Source organism: Podarcis raffonei, chromosome 10 (assembly GCF_027172205.1).
Source record: "Podarcis raffonei isolate rPodRaf1 chromosome 10, rPodRaf1.pri, whole genome shotgun sequence".
NCBI lineage: Eukaryota > Metazoa > Chordata > Lepidosauria > Squamata > Lacertidae > Podarcis > Podarcis raffonei.
Genome location: NC_070611.1, coordinates 56,691,869 through 56,714,920, shown reverse-complemented (window position 1 = coordinate 56,714,920; position 23,052 = coordinate 56,691,869). Strand labels below are relative to the sequence as shown.

The following is a 23,052-nucleotide window of genomic DNA, read 5'->3' as shown; positions in this document are numbered from 1 at the left end:
TCAACTTCACGAAGTCTTTTTTTTTTACTTCTCCAAGTTTTGATGTTTTGATGTTATCTACTTTAAGTTCACATAAGTCTAAGGAAACTTATTGGACTGAGGGCACAATCCTATACATGTCTACTCATAAGTAAGTCTCATTGAGTTCTGTGGGACTTGCTCCCAGTAAGTATGTAAAGGATTACAGCCTGAATCTTGTAATTCATTATAATTTGTTGCCAATAAAAAAGTGAAACATGCAAGTTAGCATTTGAAGTCACTGTTTATGTATCATAGTAATAATAATTAACCTTTGGGGGGGTCATTTTTCTCTTATAGAATCATTGGAAATAATATCTACAGCAGCAAGTCACTCTAATAGCGCCATCCGAAAAATGGTGAGTGACTTCTGTGAGATTTTTTCCTTTGCATAATCCACATCAGGAGATAAAGCAGGCAATTTGGCAGGTGTCTTAAGTAGGAAAGATTGTAATTAAGCCTTTTATATTAGCTTTTTCCAAAGTCTCATGCAACCATTTTAAGGTAACTTCAATGGAATGTAGGGCTGTCTCATGCTTGGAAAAAACCCTTATTCAATTATATGTATTAGATTCTGATTAAATCTGTATGAATAAATGCAGTTTTGGGGAAAGTACACTCCTCACCTTAAAGCAAGGAACGTGTATGTTTCACAGCAGGTATTATATCATAAGATGTAATTTACAATGGGGGATACTTCTAAGATGACAGTTGTCATATGCAGCTTTTAAGGGCTTGCCTTAGAATATTTTTTAAAGCATTTCCAATTAATTGGAGTCACTGTTTTGTCATTAGTTTTTAAAAATGCATTGTTCTAATAAATTAGTGGCTAAATGTTGCAGCTCTGTTATCAAACGGTTCAAGTGTTTTACTGGATGAAGCTTGTTACATTTATCTCCCACCTTTGATCCAAGGAGCTCAGAGCAGCATACATGGTCCTCCCCTTCCCATTTTATCCTCACAATATCCCTGTGAGATAAGTTAGACCAGGGATCAGCAAACTTTTTCAGCAGGGGGCCAGTCCACTGCCCCTCAGACCTTGTGGGGGGCCGGACTATATTTTGAAAAATAAAATAAAACATGAACAAATTCCTATGCCCCACAAATTACCAAGAGATGAATTTTAAATAAAAGGATACATTCTACTCATGTAAAAACACGCTGATTCCCGGACCATCCGCGGGCCGGATTTAGAAGGCGATTGAGCTGGATCCGGCCCCCGGGCCTTAGTTTGCCTACCCATGAATTAGACTGAGAAAAAATGATTGACTGAAGGTCATTGAGCTTGTATAGCTGAGTTGGTGAATTTGAACCTAGATTCTGCCCATCTTAGCTGGATGCTCCTATCACTACACCACGCTTGCTCCGAAGTTCCTTTCTTTTCCACTCATTGAATATAGTATCTTTTGAGGATGTTTATTGATGGGATTTTTCTCTTAGCAAGCATATATGTACAAATAATTTGTTGGGAAAGTCATTTTGTTGCAAGAGATGTTCATAATTGCAAGCCATTTCCTAATTTTTATAGTAGCAATGCCACCGATCATTGTCATAGAGGACAGTTCTTGCTAAAACAGTTGCATGTTTTTGTTCTTAACGATTTAACCTTTTTCATTAAAAAAATTCACAAGTGGCGTGCACTAACGGTTGTCGCATTTTGTTTTGATGGAAAAGGAAAACTTAAAGAAGTTGTTGGAGGTTTATGAAATGTTAGGAGAAGAAGAAGACATTGTCAATCCTTCAAATGAACTCATAAAAGAAGGACAAATACTTAAACTTGCTGCTCGTAATACATCTGCCCAAGAAAGATACCTTTTCTTAGTGAGTATTTGTTTTTTACACCCCACTTAATTTTAGCCTGTGCATAACATTTCTAAATCTGATCTTTTGGTGGATCTTCTATTTTGTTGGTTTGCTGCAGACATAATACTGGCTCTCTGAAAAAAAATATGCTTGCAAACTAGCATGCCTTCATCCTGTATAAATTCCCTCCTCTTATCCCTTTATTTGTCTTAACCATTGTTTAGTGTTGCATCTGAATTAATGTTAATGAGGTTCCCTCTTAACCACTCCTAGCAAACTTCAAAACTATGAGTAAGCATAACAACGGCTTGTGTTGGTTCAGTTGTAGCACTAAACCATTATTAAGTCTGAAAACACAAAGATTGAATTCTTTTGGGGAAAGGAGCCTCCCAATTTGCAGACTGGATTGATGGGAGTATTTCTGCTGCCTCAGTGAATTTGGCTGAGGAGGCACAATACATTTATTATTTTTTACCTTGCTGGTTAAGCTCAAGTACCTTCTGTTACTGCTAGCAACACATTTCCACCTATTAAATGGGCAGGGTTTTTCCTCTCCCTTGTAAACGGGGAGATGCATTTTTAAATTTTTTCTGGTCCTCCTCCTCCTCCCAATGTGCATATTTATTAATTCCGCTTCAAGCAGGTATGAAGGATATGCATGTTTAAAGCCTGCATGAGGAAAAAACTTCACATTTAAGCTTTAGATGACACAGATGTGGATTAAACCATCAAAGTGATCCTGCAGAATCCTTATGTATACTTAATCTGCCCTCAGCCTAATCCATAATGAGTCCTTCCTTGCAAGCCATTTTATAGTATACTCAACAGATAAAAAGAGAGAGCTTCAAGTCAGTGTAACTGAATCCCAGGCCCCTTACATACACCAACCCACTAAAGTCATTCATCTATGAAATGTCCTGCTGGTTTGTTTGATCATTAATAACCGAATATGTTAATAGCTTTAATTCCAGCAAGCAAGCATAATTCTGAGGCCTGTTTTATATGTTAATCCATGCAACATGAAGAAAATCCGAAATGTGAGGCATAGCCCTCTCTTTCCCCCCAGTGTCAATGTAGTTGTCAAAAAGTCATCCGTTTTGGGAAGTACAAGTCGGCACAGAATATTACCCTCTATTAAAATACATGCCAGCTACTTAATAAACTAGTGCTTGTAACTTGCATTCATTGCAGCATTGGTTTTAAGAAGCATGTAGAACGGTAAGGTACAAATAAACTGGCTTTTCTTTTGAATCCTTGGAAGTAGTTAGATTTCATTACCAGTGGTTTCAACAATACATATGAAGATTGCATTAATAATAATAATAATAATAATAATAATAATTTATTATTTATACCCCGCCCATCTGGCTGAGTTTCCCCAGCCACTCTGGGCGGCTTCCAATCAAGTGTTAAAAACAATACAGCATTAAATATTAAAAACTTCCCTAAAATTTATAACTGTAGATGGGCTAGGCTTCTAAAAAAAATTAAGTTGGTGATTCAATAAGCCTTTATGGAGAAGTGCTGCATACAACAATTTAACCCTAGAATGTTTTGCCACGCTGGAAACATATGTTATTGTGTTTGCTTTACTCCCCCCCCCCTTGCTACCCAGCTGCTTCCTGCCTTAACTGCTGCTACTACTGTGTTCTCTTGCTCTGGTGGGGCAATTGCTGCCATGTCGTGAAACGTGAATGTGGGCAAGTACACTGCTCATAAACACAGCTGACTGGATAAATTGCTGTGCGTAGCAGGGAGTTGTGGCATTTTGTAGAACAGAGACAGCCAGCAAGAGCAGCAATAATGGCAGCAGCAGCAGCAGCAAATGCCATCTTGTTCTGCCTTTTGCTTTAGGAAGCCACCTACACTTACCCAGCTGTACAATAGCTCTTCCAAACACTTTTGCCCACTGCTGATTGATGTTGAGAGCTTAATAACAACTTAAAAACTCAGTCCCAAACAGTGAAGATTTCAAATTAATTGATGGAACAGTGATCAACCAAGTGTGCATTTGGCTGTCCTTAATAGGTCAAAGTTACTGCGTGGCAGGCTTCTTTCTGCCATGGGTACCTCATCTATTTTGCACATTCCTCATGCCTTCCTTCGGGGTTGCCCATCTGTGTGAATGTGTGTTGACCTTCATTCTTGAGTGCTGACTACATGCTTCAAGCAAATCTGTGCCTTAGAGCCTCAGGACATTTCGTCCCACCAGTGAAACAGCTTTGGGAGGGAGTGACTTGAGAGCAGAGAAGCAGCCGTGGGGCGCGGGGAGAGCACAACACTTTATGAACTCCAAATTAGCTTCCTACCCCCACATCTCTCCTCCCCACACCCCCAATTTTAAATGTAAGCAGTTTTTGAAATGCAAAAGACATAGCAGAAGGTGGCAGCTATAATATGAGTGTTTGATGTAATTTGTAAAAAGTGTCTCTTATTTAGTACATTGGAAAATTTAGCATTTCTTTCCGAAAGCATATTGAACGTTGTGCTTACTGTGTGAAATATGGTTGGGTGAACATTGTGAGATGTTTGACGTTATTATTGATAACTTGACCGAACTCCTCTATACCGCACTTCTGAACATTCCTTTTTTGTTGTGTATGCTGTTTAAGCTTCTCTACCTTTTTCAATCCTTTTATGCAAGAGAGGTTTGTCTTTGTGGCAGCTAACATCGGTTGGTGTGGCTTGTGCTTTTTGCAGTTCAACAACAGATTGCTATACTGTGTCCCCAAATTCAGCTTGGTGGGATCTAAGTTCACAGTTCGGACAAGAGTTGGCATTGATGGTATGAAAATCGTGGAAACGCACAATGAAGAATACCCACACACATTCCAAGTCTCTGGGAAAGAGCGAACTTTGGAATTGCAGGCCAGGTAAAGCAAGATGAAAATCTGAGGTTATTATAGTGGTACTTAATCTTTGGCAATCACTCGTAAGCCGAGTAAGATTGTCTTCCATAAACACGGTTTTAACAATGAGTCTGTAAGTGACTGTGGAGGCCAATTCTGGATCCACACATCCTTCCACAGTGGGGACACTGGTTTCCGGGCGGGAGTTGATCATGGTGTGGATTTGCCAAGTGTGCCTTCCTCTTAGCACGTTTCTCCCTTACATCCTGCGTTCGAGTGTCTTCAAAGCCCATGACACCTTTGGTAAAGGCTGTTCTCCAACTGGAGCGCTCACAGGCCAGTGTTTCCCAGTTGTCAATGTTTATGCTACATTTTACTTAATAGATACATGTTAAAGTGGTAGGGCCCACGTGGAAAGGTATTTACAACTTGGGCTACAATCATTTTGCACCTGGAATGCATGGATTTTCTTCCAACTCCTCAATCAACCATATCCTTAACCTTGGTGAACCACAGGCTAAGAGGAAGATGCAATTTTATTAAGCTGCCTCCAGGGTAGTAGTTCTGATTATGCTTGCATACTAGCTTTTTTTAAAAAAAGATATTTATTGAGTTTTTCCACCTTTATACATTAAAAAATCCAAAAGGAAAAAACAAAAAAGTTAAAAACACATAAAGTTTACAATCCTTATTTTCAATAACATATTTCCCTGACTTCCCCACACCTCCCCTTCTTATATTCCAATTCAAATTGTTAATTCAACAAGTTCTTGTCCCCAATTTTTGACCTTTTTATATTTAATTCATTTTTTTAAAAAAAACCAATTTTAACTTATAAACATCAGTATTTAAACATCAGTGCTCATTCTTAAAACTTTTTTCTAAAGTCGACCCAAATTCCCTTCCACGAATTCCCCAATTTTCATACTAATAACAAAACAAAATAAAAAAAACAGATTATTATTCTGCACCCTTTGGATTCCCAAACCCCACCCCCCCTTTCCCGGTTTCAATCCCCAACAAATGTCCATCAGTCTTAGTCTACTATCAGCCTGGATACCTCACGTCCGAGGCTCTTAATTCTCTCTCAATTCCTCTCTGCCGGTTTTTTTGGTAGTCCTTAATATTAAACACCAGATCTCGGAGAAGCTCTGTCCCGATAGGGTCCATATTTCTTCCAGCCAGACCTCCATACTTAAAAGTGGAGCTTGAATCTTGTTTCTTACTCCTTTTAAGTCCAAATGTCCCAAAAGCTCCAACTTTCACCTTAATCAAATTTGTAATCCATAGGTCTTCAGATCTCCACATAAGGAGATCTCTCCATTCTTCAATCTTCAATTCAAAACAGATTTTCATCATCCAGTACTTATTTTCCTTTGTAGCCATCATGTCAGGCCTCTGGCTCTCCTTCGTCATCTGCAACATTACATCTCCTCCTTCCTTTTCCTCAGAAACAACATATATCTCTTTCTCCACACTCTCAAATCTTTCAAGTTTCTCTTCTTGTCCAGCTGCATGGACTTCATGAGTCAAGTCCTTATCAAATTCAATGGATTTGTTTACTGTTAAGTCCAGAGTTGCAACATTTGTAGCCAAAACATCAATTTGGCCTTGTAACTTTCCCAAGAGAAGAAACACTCTGTCCAATTTAGCTTGAATTTTTCCTCCTTCAGCCATTCTTGTAATGTCCCAAAATCCCCTCTAGAGGGATTTTGGTTACTTTATCTTCCTTCCAGTTCAAATCCAAAAATCAAGTTAGTTTGTATCAGTTCTTCCTTGTTTTCAACAGAATATAACCAAATTGTAGCAAATATATCCAGCAGAGATAACAGAAACAAAGTTCTCTTTTTCCTTCTTGACAGCTAATTTGACAGCTGTCAAACTCATCTCCTCAACAGGCTCTCTCGCGGATCACTCCCGGGTCCGGGGGGGTGGCACTTCAGCTCTCAAAATTAGCTCTTATCCTCCAGTGAAATTACTTATACTGCCAAATTGTGAAATTAATGTCTTTTACCCAATAAAGAAGAAGAAATTCTCTTGACCTTAGTTAGCTAGTCCTTGCTTTAGATTATTTATAAGACGGGGAGACGGACTTCCTGTTTGCGCCTTCCCCGATCGTGCCTAATTCAAAAAAAAATTTTCCTTTACAAATCCAATTTCCGTATTACTCACGGGTTGTTACTTTTAGAGTCCAATTGTTCACAAGAAGAAGTCAGCGCTCTCCGACCATGGCATGCGGCTTCACTCCGCAGGAGAAGCAGTCGACTCTCAGCACCGCACCGCTCACCCCGTCCCCCGTTCCGAAGCCTTTAAAAAGGCTCCTTCGCGGGTCGGGGGGGGGCGCAAATGGTGCCCGCCGAGTCACCAAGTTCACAGGCTTCACCGCCTGTGATTTCTGAGGGTCCCCGCGTCGCCGCAGCGGCAAGACCCGGATCCTGCGGAGCCGATTCCCTCCGGAGCTCGGAGGGAATCCGCCATTAGCCGATGGCACTAACCCGGAAGTCCTGCTTGCATACTAGCTGAAGCACCTAAGGGAAGGCAAAACTGCCCCTCTCAGGTCACTGTACAATCTATGGGGTGATGATAATCTCTGATGTCTCCAGTGCGGAGAATATCAAAGGGCATCTAGGATATTCTCACTTTGGGAGATAGAAAAGCAGCTGCGAGAAAATGTTCCCTTGTAGACTGATGGAAATATTGAACCAAGCCATACTCAGAGTAGACCCATTAAGGGTCCATCCCATTGCATATCTCTTCCAGTTTTTAGAGGCGCTTGAATGAAAATGTGATAGTCTGTTCATCACATTAGCCTAGCCAGCTTTCCCTCCCTCCATATTCAGTATATTAATAAGTGATAATATTAATCTTCCCCATCCCATAAAATGTGCATTAGCTCTGATGCAAAGCTTAGCTTGCCCAGAGGATTTTCTTTACCAGAAAAGCCTGTGTGCATGCTTTCTGATTGCCACTAGAATGCACAATTATGTTGGTGGTCAGTAAGGTTCACTTCATTATAGAACGTTGCTTCATGTTACTCTCATGATGCAGATACTTCCTTTATTGTTCATTTATTGTTTGGTAAGATCAGCCGCATTTTTTCAGGCAGATGTGAGAAGGTGAACAGTAAATCAGTATTGTGGGTCTCAAAAGAAGCAGTAAAAGCTCCACCTCTTAGATTTTCCCAACTTGCTGCATTTTACAAGGCTTAAAACAATATAATACAATGGTACCTTGAGTTACAAACGCCTCAGGTTACAAACGCTTCAGGTTGCAAACTCTGCTAACCTGGAAGAGTTACCTCAAGTTGAGAACTTTGCCCCAGGATGAGAACGGAAATCGTGTGCCAGTGGCGCAGCGGCAGCAAGAGGCCCCATTAAGGAAAGCATGCCTCTAGTTAAGAACAGTTTCAGGTTAAGAACGGACCTCCGGAATGAATTAAGTTCATAACTAGAGGTACCACTGTACAAGAAGAAAAACTGCAAAGACTGTGTTGCAGCTGTTCTTCATAAACAGGTGTTTTGACCTGCTCTACTATTACCCTATCTATATGAACAAAAAAAGTGGAAGCAGGCTTCACACTCCCCTGCCTTTCTCCATCTTAAGGTAAAGGTAAAGGGACCCCTGACCTTTAGGTCCAGTCGTGGCCGACTCTGGGGTTGCGGCACTCATCTCGCTTTACTGGCCGAGGGAGCTTCCGGGTCATGTGGCCAGCATGACTAAGCCGCTACTGGCGAACCAGAGCAGCACACGGAAACGCCGTTTACCTTACTGCCGGAGCAGTACCTATTTATCTACTTGCACTTTGACGTGCTTTCGAACTGCTAAGTTGGCAGGAGCAGGGACCGAGCAACGGGAGCTCACCCCGTCGCGGGGATTCAAACCGCCGACCTTCTGATCGGCAAGTCCTAGGCTCTGCTTTAACCCACAGCACCACCCGCGTCCCTTATCCATCTTACTTTGCTTTAAATCAGACGGGAAATACCCATGATTATAAGAGTGCAAGATCTCTCCTAATGCTGGAATTTGAAAGCACTGGAGCAATAATTTTCAAATTGTGCAAGGGCGCATTAGAATGCCCCAAAAGAACTGCTAGTGTGTCATGAGAGATTTAAGTAAGTAGAAGGAATTGCATGACTCCAGTCTCCCCAAAGATACAGAGGAGTAGGGAAAGAAGCTTCTGAGCTTCTTCCCTGGTGATGATTTTAACGGCAATTTTAATATTGGGGGGGAAGCCACCCTCCGTTGCTTGTTAGAACTCTCTATTCCTATACATCTTGTACACCTAGTGTGCACACTTTTGTGTTTAGATGTTGTTATTTTTTATTAAGTAAGTTTATGTAGCTGCCCCATGACATCAGTTCTTTGGGTGGCTCGCAAAACTATTTTTAGATAGACTTCAAATTGGGCAGTAAAATGTTTGTGTGGAGTCACAGATATGATTTATTTGGGAATGTTTTCCTCTTTACTTTTTGGAGGGTGAAGGGAAGGAAATTATGAAAGATGGGAGAAATCCACCTCTAATTATAATTGAATGATTTGTGAATGTTGGAAAGAATTTCTGTTTGTGTGTTCTATACATACATTACGACTGGATGCAATCATTTGACATTTCCTTACCACTATGTATTGTGGGATGGGGGGAGAGACAGGAGGCTACTGCTAATAATGCCATCGTGATTGATAATTAAAATTTCATTTGAAATAATCCTGCGCAGCGTTTGAATACAGGATGCCAAGCTTTTCTTTTAATGGGGCATTTTCAGTACAGTATTCTCACTTAAGCCTTCTGTGTTCAGATTTACATCGTAGGCAAGTCAAAGTAATAGGTGCCTTCAATAAACAGAAATTGATTTGACTCTAGCTAATTAATGTTTCCTGAACTTGCTTTTAACTGTTATGTCCCAACTGTTTCCTGTAGTTCTGAACAAGATAAAGAAGAATGGATAAAGGTAAATGTGATTTTTTTAAAAAAAATTATGCCACAATAAGTTTGCTAGTTGTTAGAAAGGATTTTGTATTTGCTGCAACAACCTAAGACTGCTTCCGCTTTGGAATCTGCCATATTTTTGTGCTTCCTTTAAACTAAAACTTTTAATGCTTATTCCTTTTTAAAATTAACGAATATGCTAGCTATAAATCAAGCGTGCTGTGTGACCTCCTTTGTTTTGTCATTAAATTGGTTAGATTTGAAGTTTTAGTAGTTCTGACCCATGCTATTCATTCCAGGCTCTCCAGAATACTATAGATGCTTTTCAGCAAAGGAATGAAACATTCAGAACTGCTATTGCAAAAGAATATGAAGACACACCTATTGAAGTTTCTGTAAGTGGGCACCCATAATGTTTTGATAGGGTATGTCTGAAGCTGCTGACATGAAAATTGCATCTGAAAATGCTGGGAATGGCTTTTGAAAGTGAGGCCTCATACTTAGCCTTGTCCCAGTTAGGTTTCCACTTTGAGGCCTGCGTACACGCTGTACCTTTAAAGCACATTCAAAGCAACTTTCTTTCCCACAAAGAATTCTGGACATTGTAGTTTGTCCCTTACAGAGTTACAGTTTCCAACAACCTTTAACAAACTACAGTGCCCAGAATTGTTTGAGTGTAAAAATGTGCTTCAAATACACTATAAACACATCATATGTATCCAGCCTTGGTTTCTTAGTATTAACTCACAAAACACATTTGCATCCATATGAGCATGTCCTTTACCCTTGTTAGATGCTCATGTGAGAATATGGCTTATTACTGTTGTTGTTGCTGCTTACCATAGTTTATTGTGCTATCAAGATGCACGGTGCTCTGTTTTATGCAGAAGATGCTGCTTTTCACTTATATGACAAATCACCAAAGTTATTTGCATATATAAGGTAACATAGTATAATCAATAAAATGCATTTATGAAAACCAGATCAAAGAGCAGAAAAAATACAGTGTCAATACTTTATGGAGTACAGAAAACGAGAAACATGTATACTCCCAAACTGCTTGTGTTGTGCTGCTACTTTCCCACTGAAAGAAAGTGATTTGTTTTCTTCGCTGCTGCGAATGACTTCATAATTTCTCCACACCTCCCTTCAGACTGCTGAGCTTGGGAAGAGAGCACCAAGATGGATTCGGGACAATGAAGTGACCATGTGCATGAAATGCAAGGAATCCTTCAATGCGCTGACGAGGAGGAGGCATCATTGCCGAGCATGTGGGCATGTAAGCACAAAGCCATGTCTACTAGTTGGTTAACAGATGCTGGATCAGCCCAAAAGCTGCTCAGATCCGCCATCTGCTGGTGGCTTCTAAATGCTGCTTTGTTGCCGTTGAGCGAGCCATTGAGCAGTGGTCAAAATGTGGGCGGCGGCTTTACTGTATGAGCCAAACTGATTCCCTTTGCGGACAGCTCAGGAAATTTCCCATTAAATTGTTCTTTCAGCGGTTAGTGATTTTTAAGTCTTGTTTTCCTGCCTCGATGATGATGCAGCTAAGATGAAGACAGTTTTTGCTTTGTTTTTATTCTCTAAGCTGTCACTAATATCTGATTTTTCAACTGATAATCTAATTCAACTAACCTGATTTTTCAACTGATAATCTAATTCAACTAACCTAATTCAACTAATTCAACTAACCTTAAATTTGAAGCTTTGTCAGGGTGACTAGGGTTCCATTACTAGTTGAGAGAATTTTATTTCCTTTGAGCTATATCCAGCGAAGTCATCCCATTTGTGCAAGGGCTTCCACTTGTGCAGTGGAACTGCTCCTTGCTCCCTCAGTTTGTTATGGGTTTTGCCTCAATCCTATGGAGGAGGTTTGGTGGTGGGGCATTGGGGGAGGAGAGCTTATTGAAGTTTTGCTGCTCAAGCAGAAGCCCTTGTGTCAATGGGATGTCTGTAGTGGATACAACCCGGCTTGGCCACACTTCCGCTCGTCCTGTGCCTAGGAAGCTCGGGTCTGTGTGGTTTCCTATTTGCCCGTTTTCTGTTTAGTGCTGAATCAGAGCAGACGTCAATCTACAGTAAACCTGATGGATGTTTGCTCCGATTCAGCAGTAAATATCAGATTTCCCTGGGGGAAAGTGGCGGGACAAGCAGAAGTCTGAATGAGCCCTTAGCTAGGTTGGGTCCTTTGGGCCAGCCACCATCTCTTGGCCTCACCTACTTCATAGGGTTCTTGTGAGGATGAAATTGGGGGATGACGACCATGTATTCCTTAGAAGGAAAAGGTGGTATATAAATGTAACAAACAAAAAAAACCATGAGAATCTCAGGTTTAATTCTATGGGGAGGAGGAGGGAATCACATGCCTATGAAGAAATCAGACAAATAGCATTGTAATCTCACAACCTAAGCCTGAATTAATTGTTTGTGGGTCTTGGATTGCATTGATTTGGGTGGCAGAGCTAATTCAGGGAGGTTTCTTCCTTGGAACAAGTATGGATGACTTTCATTTTTGGAAATGTCAGGAGGCACGTGTTTGGCAAAATCTCACCATATAGAATGAATGGGGAAGAGGGAAAATAATATTCCAGAATAATTCATTCCCCTCCTCCTCTTCCTCTTCTTAAGGTGGTTTGCTGGAAATGTTCTGATTACAAAGCTCATCTTGAGTATGATGGTGGTAAGCTGAACAAGGTTTGTAAGGACTGCTACCACATTATAACAGGATGCACAGATAGCGAAGAAAAGAAGAAGAAAGGAATCTTGGAGGTATGACATTTAAAGAGTTATTGTGTTGTGTGTAATATGCTCTTTGGCTTACCTTTCATTGGAAGATGATGCATTTTTCTTGGATGGTTTACATGGTACTAAGATACAGAGCTTTTGGATTGGACCTGAGACTAGGATTCATATCCTGTGTTTGTTTAGATACAGTCAAAAGCCATCGTTTCATAGAACAGCCACCTTGATGTGCATCAGGATGGCAACTGCTGTGTGTGGCAAGCCATTCATGAAAAAAAAGGCCAAGTCACATGCTTTTGCTTCTGTCACGTAGTGGATCTCTTTGCTTCTTCTGCAAAGCCTTTTATGTCAATAGTTTATGGCGGCATTCGGAAAACTGTGTGGATCAGCCACCAAGCAAGTTTTGTGTCTGTCTATCTGTCTCTCGCTATATGTATACCCATACATACATTTTAAAAATAGCCTGCATATGGAGACTGTTTTGTTTGAATCCATTGTGGATGGATTTAGCTCAAGTCATGATCCCTTGACCACACTCCCCCACCCTTTTGAATATGACATATTTTATAGGGTTACTGGATTCTTACAGACATTTACAGCTGGTGAAGTTTGGGCAGAGGGTGAAGAGGGAAGTGTGTCTGTACTCAAGTGAGATTTGCAGAGAGTGGGGGACTATTGACTAAAAACCAACCAAGGTTGGCAGATGATCTTGAGACTTCTGTTTCAGCAGAAGCTTCCAGTACTATTCTTTTCCCCCATTCAACTGTTATTTAAACTCACCATTTTGTTGTTTATGAGGCACCCAGTGTCAGAATAGCTAATCCCCATCTTTATCAGGAACTTATAGAAACATAAGAGCACTCCATTCTCCCAGCATCTGTTCTGTGTCCTGACACTTCGTTGCTTCCATGCCATATTATTTTGACAAAGAGCAAAATAGTGAATTCAGTGTCAGGGATTGAGATTTATCTTGTCTGGTTCCTTCTAACTATTTGACTCAACTGACATTTGCTGTACTTTAACTCTCAGAAAAAGGATAACATCTTATGTTCTAACTATAATAATCTGAGGAACTGTGCTGTAGCTAGACTAAGCTATTGGAATTCTCTGAAAGAAAATATTTCTCTTCCACCCTTCCAGATTGAATCAGCAGAAGTATCCGGGAACAGTGTGATATGTAGTTTTCTCCAATACTTGGAAAAATCTAAGACTTGGCAGAAGGCTTGGTGTGTGATTCCTAAGCAGGAAGCCCTTGTATTATATATGTACGGTGCTCCACAGGTACGTAGGGAGAATGTGTTGGACAAAAAAATCCTCTGATAGGGTGCATGAAAAGTGGGATACAACTGTTCCCAGTAACAGCTTTGCAATTATCGACTGTGCACTCTGTCCCACTTCCTCTGATTTTTTTAATCTGTTCCCTTCAGCAGACAAACAAGGTGTTTTTCACAGAAATAAATTGTTGTGGAGACCATGGCATCATTCTGCTTCCCCAGGGCTCATCATGTGAATAATTGTGGGGTGGAGGGGTAGGTAATAAGAGGATAAGGAGGCACATCGTAGGATTAGGATTTCTCCACTTCTGTACTTTCTCATGCGGGTGCATATGCCATCTCCATATTTCTATCTTGCTAAAGACCACCACAATAGAGCTTTTCCTTTCCTCCCAACACCTGTCTGCATCTGCTGGTGTGAGAGGTTTGTGTGACGGGGGCTGAAGTCTTGCACTCTGATTTCCTTTAGAACGTCTTGGGTTAAGTTGGGGGAAAAATGTTATGTAATCGGTTGGTCGATTACTCTCCTCTCCTCCTTACCAAACCCAGAGCTTTTTAAAAGGTTATTATTTCTGTTTGCTTAGGATGTAAAAGCGCTAGCTACCATCCCTTTGCTGGGCTACACAGTAGATGACACTCCAAGAAGCGCTGACCTTCCACACAGTTTCAAATTGACTCAGTCCAAGTCAGTGCACAGCTTTGCCGCGGACAATGAGGAACTAAAACAGAAGTGGTTGAAGGTCATCCATTTGGCCGTCAAAGGCGAAACACCGGACTGCCCCAATGATTTGCGGATGAGTTTAGAGGACCAGCATGAAAGCTCTGCAAAACTGGAAGCTGAAACTTGACGTAGCAGATGGTCTGTAATGTATTTTTCTCTCTCTCCACTCAAAACTTTGGTTGACACTAATTCTGAAATCAGCAAGAAAGAAGCCAGCCTTCCTGGCTCAACCACGTTTCTTAGCACTTTATGTTGGAAAAGAAAAACAACGTTCATCTTTTTTTTAGGGAACTTTTTCTTATATTTATGTTGTGTCAATAAAATTAATGTACCTTTCCACATTTCCTTTTTATTAAATGAATGTCTATCAAAGAGTGACCAATATAACTATACCACTCTTCTCAAGAAAACAGCATCATATGAAATGAATGCTATTGAAAAAGAAATGGCTTGTTTCATATTGATGTCAGTACTGGTGTATCTTGGATGCATTCTAGGACTCGTAGCTGTGTCTTAAGATATACCTCCACTTTTGCCAAATTAGATGTGTAGTGGAATGTAAAGACAGTTTGGTTTATTGTATCTAAATTCTAGCACTATTTACACTGACTTGTACATATATTCTATCAATTTGTGTTTGAGAAAAGAACAATACCCAGAGTATCTAAAATTTCTAAATTGTCTATTAAAAAAACCCTCATTCTTTTTTCCATTTTAAAAATTATTAAACAAGTACAATATATAAGATTTGCAGGGTATGCTATTAGAGAGGAAAATGTAATATACTTAATTTTGATTTGACCTCATGATACTAGGTTCATGCTGTTTGCCTATGATTTATAAAGCATGCATCCTCCTGAAAATTTAAGCAGAGGATTCTAAATTAAACACAACTAGTTACTTGTTTATATCTGATGGCATTGATATTTTTATACATAAACGTAGAGCTTAAAAAGCAGTAGTAAGTCAAATGGCATGTAATGGATGTGCAAGTCCTGGCTGTGTTTTGAAAAACATAATAATTCCTCTACTCAGTCCTGTGCCTGTTAACCTTTAGAAGGTGGTGCTACCTTTTTAAAATTACAGCAAGTGCTTCATTAAATAACAGCCTGGTCTTAAATGATCACTTGTGATCATGTATTATGCCTTTATAGTTGGTCACTAACACCCGGACCTTAATATTATCATCACTCAATCTAGACATCACATCAAATCGTGATTAAGAAATATTAAACATACATAGCTTAGGAGGATGTCTGAATTGACAAGCCATGATTTGAGACAGCAAAAAACACCATCAAGCCATGCCTTGTGCAAACTGTAGTTGACAAATCATAGTTAAAAGTCAGAGGCAACTGCATTGAGTCAGTAGGGCTGAGCAGACAATATGAAAGCCTGCAAGTTTCCCTAAACCATGGTTTCCTGTAGATTTGGAAACTCAAATTGTGCTTTGGATTCTAAATTACGGTTGACACAAACTATGATTTGGCACATTTGAATTTAGCTGTTATAACTCTCACTAACCATGCACATGTTGCAACAGTTATTACTACTGTATTAACTGTATTATATTACTCATACCCACTTATAGAGTGGGTGGCAGATCTGCCATTGCAATATGTGATTGCACCCACTGTTTGCATGGAATATTACACACTGTATTGTATAACATAATAGACATGAAATCTGATTTTGTAGGGGTATGGCTTTTTTAAAAACAAACAATACCTGGACCTTACTTAGTGCATAAAAGGATTCTTAGGGAATTATATCTTCATTACGTTTTGCAGTATTGAGCCAATAATGACAGTAACAGTTTTGTTGTAACTTGCTAATTTTATCTTGCACCTCCGGATTGGTCTGTGTTCAGTTACTTAAGTTCAAATCTACCTGGCCAGGGGGAAGACACCAGTTTTTATATTTCTCTGCTAAATAGCCACAATTGTAAGAGACTAAAGGCATAAAGAAGGCTGATCGCCGAAGAATTGATGCTTTTGAATTATGGTGCTGGAGAAGACTCTTGAGAGTCCCATGGACTGCAAGAAGATCAAATGCATCCATTCTTAATGAAATCAGCCCTGAGTGCTCACTGGAAGGACAGATCGTGAAGCTGAGGCTCCAGTACTTTGGCCACCTCATGAGAAGAGAAGACTCCCTGGAGAAGACACTGATGCTGGGAAAGATGGAGGGCACAAGGAGAAGGGGGCGACAGAGGATGAGATGGTTGGATAGTGTTCTCGAGGTTACCAGCATGAGTTTGACCAAACTGCGGGAGGTAGTGGAGGACAGAGGTGCCTGGCGTGCTCTGGTCCATGGGGTCACGAAGAGTCGGACACGACTAAATGACTAAACAACAACAACAAAGGCATAGTCAGGCATTTACCTGAACGCAAAGGCTTAACCATGGGCAGGAGGCAGGAGAATTGTCCTTGGCTGCGATGGCTCTTCAGGCATTCATGCATTTAGCAGGAAGGTTTGAGGAGAATGCTAAGTATATTCTGTTGAAACTGCTTTGAAATCTCTGTATGATAGATGACCCCCAACAAGACAGGCTTCTGATTGCAGGGAAACTGTCTTCAAGCCTTCATGTTAAAAATATGAAGGTCTGAAGAGATGTTTTATATATCCCATTTTAAATACTTCTTTCATGCTTTGCTCACTTTTGCCAAGTATTAAATATGCAAAGCACTCTTTCCGAAATACCAGTGGAATTGAAATATTAGTGCCCACCCAATACCTTCTGGATGGGCTTGCTTCACCAATAACTAGATAAAGGAGCTAACAGAATGCTCAAGGTGACAGTCAGTTTGCTGTACTGCCAATCTGAGCCAACAAACCAGATCCTATTCTAGACTCATTCAGTAATATTCTGGTGAATGAATAGACCTGCACTGGTTGTGCATTCTGCCTTCTTCCTAATGTTTCTATGCAGACGATTTCTGTCTGCATTTCTGCATGTAGTACAAAAGTAAACATGCCTATGATGGAAAGAACCTTGTGGTTTTTAGAGAGAAAAGTAAAATTGGGAATCCAGAGGAAGCACAGGGCTCTTTATTAGAGCAATAGTAAACTTACTAGATTAGGGATGAGCCTTGATTCAATCCTATTCCTCTACCGTAGGCCTGAGGTTCCTTTTGCAACTCCTGGGGTTTTTTAGCTGATGTTGCTGCTGAGGTGTCTTTTAAAAATAGTAAAAAAAAAATGCTTAATGCAAAAGAAAGAAAATGAATTATTTTCCAGTACTTTGCCTTGTCTTCATTGGAACTTTCCATATTGCTCCTGCTGGAAAATGCTTCCTATCCACAGAGATGTGCCAGATTCCTTTGCCAACTGATTGGAGAGATCTCTCCATTCATTCACCCTGACGCAGAATCTCTTGAGTAATGCAGCATCCACCTTTGTTTAGGTTGGATTTAATTTCAGGGACAGTTTTGAGTGGACTCTTCCCTTTTCATAAATTCAAATCTTTCCTCTTCATTTTAGACATCGAACAGACTATTTACTTTTCATCCTTGAGGGCAGGGTTGTTGTTGTTGTTGTTGTAACTACCACATAGTAAGTGCTGCCAGATGTCATCTGGTATACAGAATGTCCATTGCTTCTTACCATAAAATTGTGTTAATTACTCACAATCACGTTGTGCCAACAAGGAAAAAGAATGCATCAAGGCATAAGTTGCCCTATGTGGCAATTGCACATGTGCATGCACAACAAAATGTGCATTTTTTGTTTTTCATGTGTGACACTCTACAATCAGGCTGTATCTTTATTCCCCAAACCCATTTGAAATATTTAATGGTAGGAAAGGTGTAATATGCAAAGCAGGCCTAAAATAAGCATGTTGGGTACAAAATCTTCTAACTCATTGTATATTTCTGATGTGGCTCTCAGCACAGAGTTAATCATTGACTGTGAACCTTTTTGTGTACATGCAGTTATCCTAAACGTTGGGTTTTTTTTAAAAAAAATTGGAAAACCAACTATTACACTTCTACTACAATGAAATTATGGGCAGTTGATTTTCAGAAAGAGGCCTTATGTTCCTTCCCTGGTGAATAGGAATATGGTGGTTTTGGTTCTGGGAACCTTGTTTGAAAGCACACTTTTTGTACCAGGGCTAGTAACCATTTATAGTTGATCACATGGTATGCTATATGGGTTGGAAAGGAATGAAAACGGGCTGTAATTATCCCTATAATGTTTGAGATGAGGGGGTTGGAGGATGGAAAACAAGCACACAGGTAATGTCAGATTTCCTTCACCTTTCCCTTCCCAGTTTGCAGGTGTGTAGTGCAAACCTTGCGGGGAGGGAAAGCATCAATGATAATAATAATAAATAGCCCCTATCTTAATAATAATAATAATAATAATAATAATAATAATAATAATAATAATTATTATTATTATTTATTATTTGTACCCCGCCCATCTGGGCGGCTTCCAACAAAGCACTTAGAGAGCACTTCCTATTAAATATCCTAAGCACACTTGCATAGAAGCAAAGTTCCATGGAAAGAAATGAGATTTACTTCGATGTTCAAGTGCTGGGGTCCTTAAGACTCCTGCGTAAAGCACAGCTAATGACTACTTTGTAATAAAGATGAGGTAAATAAGATATATAGTCTGATTTCCTTACCCTATTCTGGCTCCAAAACCTTTTAAGGTTCATTTTTATTTCTAGGACAAAGAAGTGGCCCTTTTAATTTGTTTTCTCCCAAGGCCATCCCACATGTGGGTAACAAAAGTTCTGGCTTCTTAGTTAACATTTTCAAGCTGTATCTCATTCTAAGCAGAACTTCTGTGTGTCATTGGAAAATACTGTAATTTGTGTTCAATCGTCTTAATTTTCATGTTGTATTGGCCTTTTAACTGTTACCCCATCTCCTTTTTTATTTTACTGTCTGTTTGACTGGTTCTGTATGGAGTTAGCATGCAGCAAGATGCAATAAGGAAGGAGTGTGTGTTTTTGTGTTTATGTTTATGTACACACTTTGCAACCCAATTTAAGTAATTGCTTCAGTAGAGAGAGAGGGACAGCTTTTGTAACCCAATCTGCATGTCCTTGTGCTTTTACCAATTACTTCTGATGCTAGATGAAGGGAAACCGTAACGGTCTGTGGTTAATGACAATGAGCTGCTCAACTATGCCGAAGAAGGAAAACTTGCTGCAGGTAGAAGTGACAGAGACCAAGCATGCATTGCTGAAGCTGGATCCCCGTTCGCTAAGTGTGGTTAGCAAGGACCTGGTGCTCCTTCTGCACCGATCCATTGATGGTGTTTCATATGATTCTCTTGCTTGACCACTTGAGTAGCACTTAGGTTGCCAGCAAATCACTTGGCTTAAAAATGCCTGCCAGTTCAAACCATAATGTTACCTTGGTGTTTGGTGGATGATCCTCATGGGGTTGGTAGTGATGAGAAACCCACCCACCCACTGCTGCATGAGAGAATAAATCCCATGAACTGTAGTGCACAAAAGGACTGACCACTTGGAATATCCACATTGCCGACAATAAGCCACCCCAAAACAATGCTTGTGTGTCAAATGTTGTTTTTTTAACTGAACATTTTCTGCATTTTTCCTCCTTCAACTTTGCCAATATAAGTAAGGTAAACTTACAGTGTAGAAATACTATGTGCTAGTGTCTTTGCTGCCTTATTTAAACGTTCTCGCATTCTGATACAAGTTGATTTTTAAATACAGTAATTTTGTAATTGCTCAGTTGAGAATGAATTTGGGACTTGCAAATTTATTGGCTTAACCCCCCCCTTTTTTTCTTTGATAGATTTGAATCTACAGCTGGCTGTAATTTGACATATTTGGGGTGTGTGGAATATTGGCCATAATCTTGCCAAAGTTAGTAAACGTAAGTCTCTCTGCTTTCAGTGGGACAGTGAAATTTGGTTGGGTCACTGGAAATGGTTTCAGTGATAGGAAAATCTAAAGTAGTTTGATAAAGCATGGGTATACCAAATGTAATTATCAGTTGTACTTTGACTAAGTGTACTATTGTTTTTATTGTTGCTGGATGTAAATATACTTGAATAATGAAAGAAGTCTGTAGCGCTGTGCCATCTTGATACCTTTAGCTCTATTGACTTCTTAGTCTTTAACTCTAAAGCATTTATCCATCTTCAGTGGCATTTTGTATGTGCAGGTGCAAATCAATTGTTGTGGAGTGGCTTTTCCCCTTTTCTTGCAGTCCTTCATTTTTCCCGACTAACTCAAGACTCATCGTGCTAACAGTGTCCCAGGGCAAGTAACTGGTGTATTGGTTCACAACCGTGAACTGCTTTTTTCCTGAAGGCATAAAAAAGGAACACTTTTCTCCATTTTCCAAATGATTACAGATTAGTGCACTCGTAAATCTAGGGCTATGTAAACATTGTTCATGAAAAGAGGAGTTAGCAGTGTGGAAGCACAATCGTTGCTTCCTTCTCAGAGCATGTTGAGCTGAGGGGAAATTTTCTGCTGGTTTCAGCAAATGCCAGATGTGCACAGTGCTGACTGGCTGGTGCCTATGACGCCACCCTCTTCCCAAAAATATTTTGTTGCATTAAAAAATGTCATTAAGAGAAGAAGAAGAAAAACATGTGCAAAGGGGTGTGTACATGGAGCTCCCTGTTGGTTAAACTGAGAGGGGAAGCTTGCACACACATGAGCTTTCTTGCCGCAATGCAAACATAAGGTAGAAAGCAGCTCTTTTTGCATGTGGGGCTATTATGATTGTCAAATAAATCATTGCCCATTGCCTCAGCCAGGGTTTACAGTAGGAACCGCATGTACCCACAGGACAGTGGATCCTGTCATTTAGAAAGACTTGCATTAATTTTAGGGCATGCTGTGGGCAGTATAAGTTTGTACAGATATTTAGCATGCACTTGCTTCTGTACATGAAAAGCAGCAGTGTACATTTTTGCCACTTGTTTGTACAGTGTTCAAAAGCAGGTCAGTGAGCCAGGATCAATCAGAGCTCCTTGGAGCAAACATCCTCAAGAGTTCATGCTTTAGCACTTCACATATTCTTTCACACCTGAAATGAAAAGTCCCTTATTGGTGTAATCTTTGCATTGCTGAAAAATGATGTAACCATCCTCTGCCACAATGCTAACGTGATGGATAATAGGATTAAGGTTCTAGATGGTGTCTACAGTTTATGTCACTGAGGAGCACAAACAAAATCCATGGTGACAATTGTCTTGCTTTCATTCATGTAAGCCAGTGCTACTCAGTAACGGTCCAGTTCATGAGCCATCGGCTGCTGGTCTGTGGTGACTCCACCACAGCCCAGGATGGGTGGGATGCTTCAGGTACCCAATATGGTACCAACTCCTGGCACATCAGGTGGGGTGGGATTTGCCAGTCCACCCCATGAGAAAGTTTGAGAAGCACTGATGTAAGCAACCATAGCAAAATTAAATGGGAAAGGAGATGATCAGTTTAAGCACAAGTCATGTAAATTATATCCCCCCCATAGGTTAGTTATCTCCTCTTCCCTGGATTTAAGCACCATCTTTTAAGAAGAAATGTGTTTCTTTCTTGATAGAATTTTGCTGGGCAAACTAGAATGTTCTCATCCATGCAAAATAACTCTTGATGACAGTACAGTCCCTACTCAAAGCTTTCTTCATCCAGTTTAACAAAAGGTAACCAATTTTATAATTTGCACATCTTATTTATGGGATGGCTTGGTTTCCACAATATTTTACACTCAAAGTACACTGTAAACAATTTAAAATCTAATTGGGAGGTACCCATTGTGTAAATGCATTAAAGAGAAAAAATTAAATAATGTTCCAGTTTGGGGGCTACTTAGTTATTTCCCGTTTTCTCAAAGTGAATGTAGATTTGATTTCCCCCAAGATTTTTCTACTGAAGTAGAAGAGTTCTGTTTTATATATAAAAAACACTCCCCCCCCCGGACATGTAATTCCAGTATTACTCAGTCTGGAGTTACTCCTTGCAAATGCATAAATATATTTTAAATTAAAAAATTAAAGAAAAGGAATAGATCTCATGAGAGATCTAAATCCTTTTTCTAGGAAGAAAGGGAAACTATTTCCCTTTCTGCGACAAATGCAACATACCAGCCAGTGTTCCACATAAAAATGCATAGAAGCTCACCTGCTCTTGGTCTCAAGAAGTTTAGAAGCTGGAAAATGTTACAAGCAGGCAGGGCATGGGGGAAATCGGCAAAAAGCAAAACAAAACAACCAACTGCACAACAGTCTTCAGAGTGTCACGCAGCTGAAATATATGGAATATGTCACGAATGATTCTTGTGTGGAAGCAGGGGTAAGTCTTAGTTGATAGTATCAGATGAACAAGCTGTAAAAATTGTAAAATCTCAAAGGGTATACGTCTTTGTTTTTTTGCTCTACCATAAATAAAATGCAAAAAGAAAAAGCAACATTTAAGATTGTGAGAGTGGTTATCGTTAAAATGTACATGAATGTAAAATACTTGCAGATATGTGTATATATTTCTGTAACATATGTATATTTGGTCCATAATGGTCGGAGCTGGAATACTGTAAAATTGCGCACTTTAATTCTTGTTGAAAACTTTAAAAATTTGTATCCTGTAAATTAAAAGCATCATTAAATCAGTAATTATTCTCTGTGATTTCAGTGCTCTTGTGCATTTCTCTGTGTAGTTATACTAGGCTTAAAATTCTTTTGTCATCACCAGTGTGGTCAGTCTTGTTGGTAATGTTG

At 39.8% G+C, this 23,052-nt stretch overlaps 1 protein-coding gene across 5 annotated transcripts in view; it reads left to right on the top strand.

The window, feature by feature from the left end:
• The window catches only part of FGD4 (FYVE, RhoGEF and PH domain containing 4), a 109,104-nt gene extending 86,144 nt beyond the window's left edge, over window positions 1–22,960 (top strand). For 4 of the 5 annotated variants that reach the window (XM_053405985.1, XM_053405989.1, XM_053405988.1 and 1 more), the window contains 9 exons: window positions 319–377; window positions 1,693–1,839; window positions 4,522–4,694; window positions 9,589–9,619; window positions 9,897–9,992; window positions 10,751–10,876; window positions 12,226–12,366; window positions 13,480–13,620; window positions 14,198–15,356. In XM_053405985.1, coding sequence (XP_053261960.1) covers window positions 319–377; window positions 1,693–1,839; window positions 4,522–4,694; window positions 9,589–9,619; window positions 9,897–9,992; window positions 10,751–10,876; window positions 12,226–12,366; window positions 13,480–13,620; window positions 14,198–14,461 — 1,178 coding nt within the window. In that variant the 3' untranslated portion in view covers window positions 14,462–15,356. Of the gene's footprint in view, window positions 1–318; window positions 378–1,692; window positions 1,840–4,521; window positions 4,695–9,588; window positions 9,620–9,896; window positions 9,993–10,750; window positions 10,877–12,225; window positions 12,367–13,479; window positions 13,621–14,197; window positions 15,357–20,120 lie in introns of those variants that run through there. The other variant, XM_053405986.1, reaches the window with a different exon arrangement.
• The last annotated feature ends 92 nt before the right edge of the window (window positions 22,961–23,052 follow it).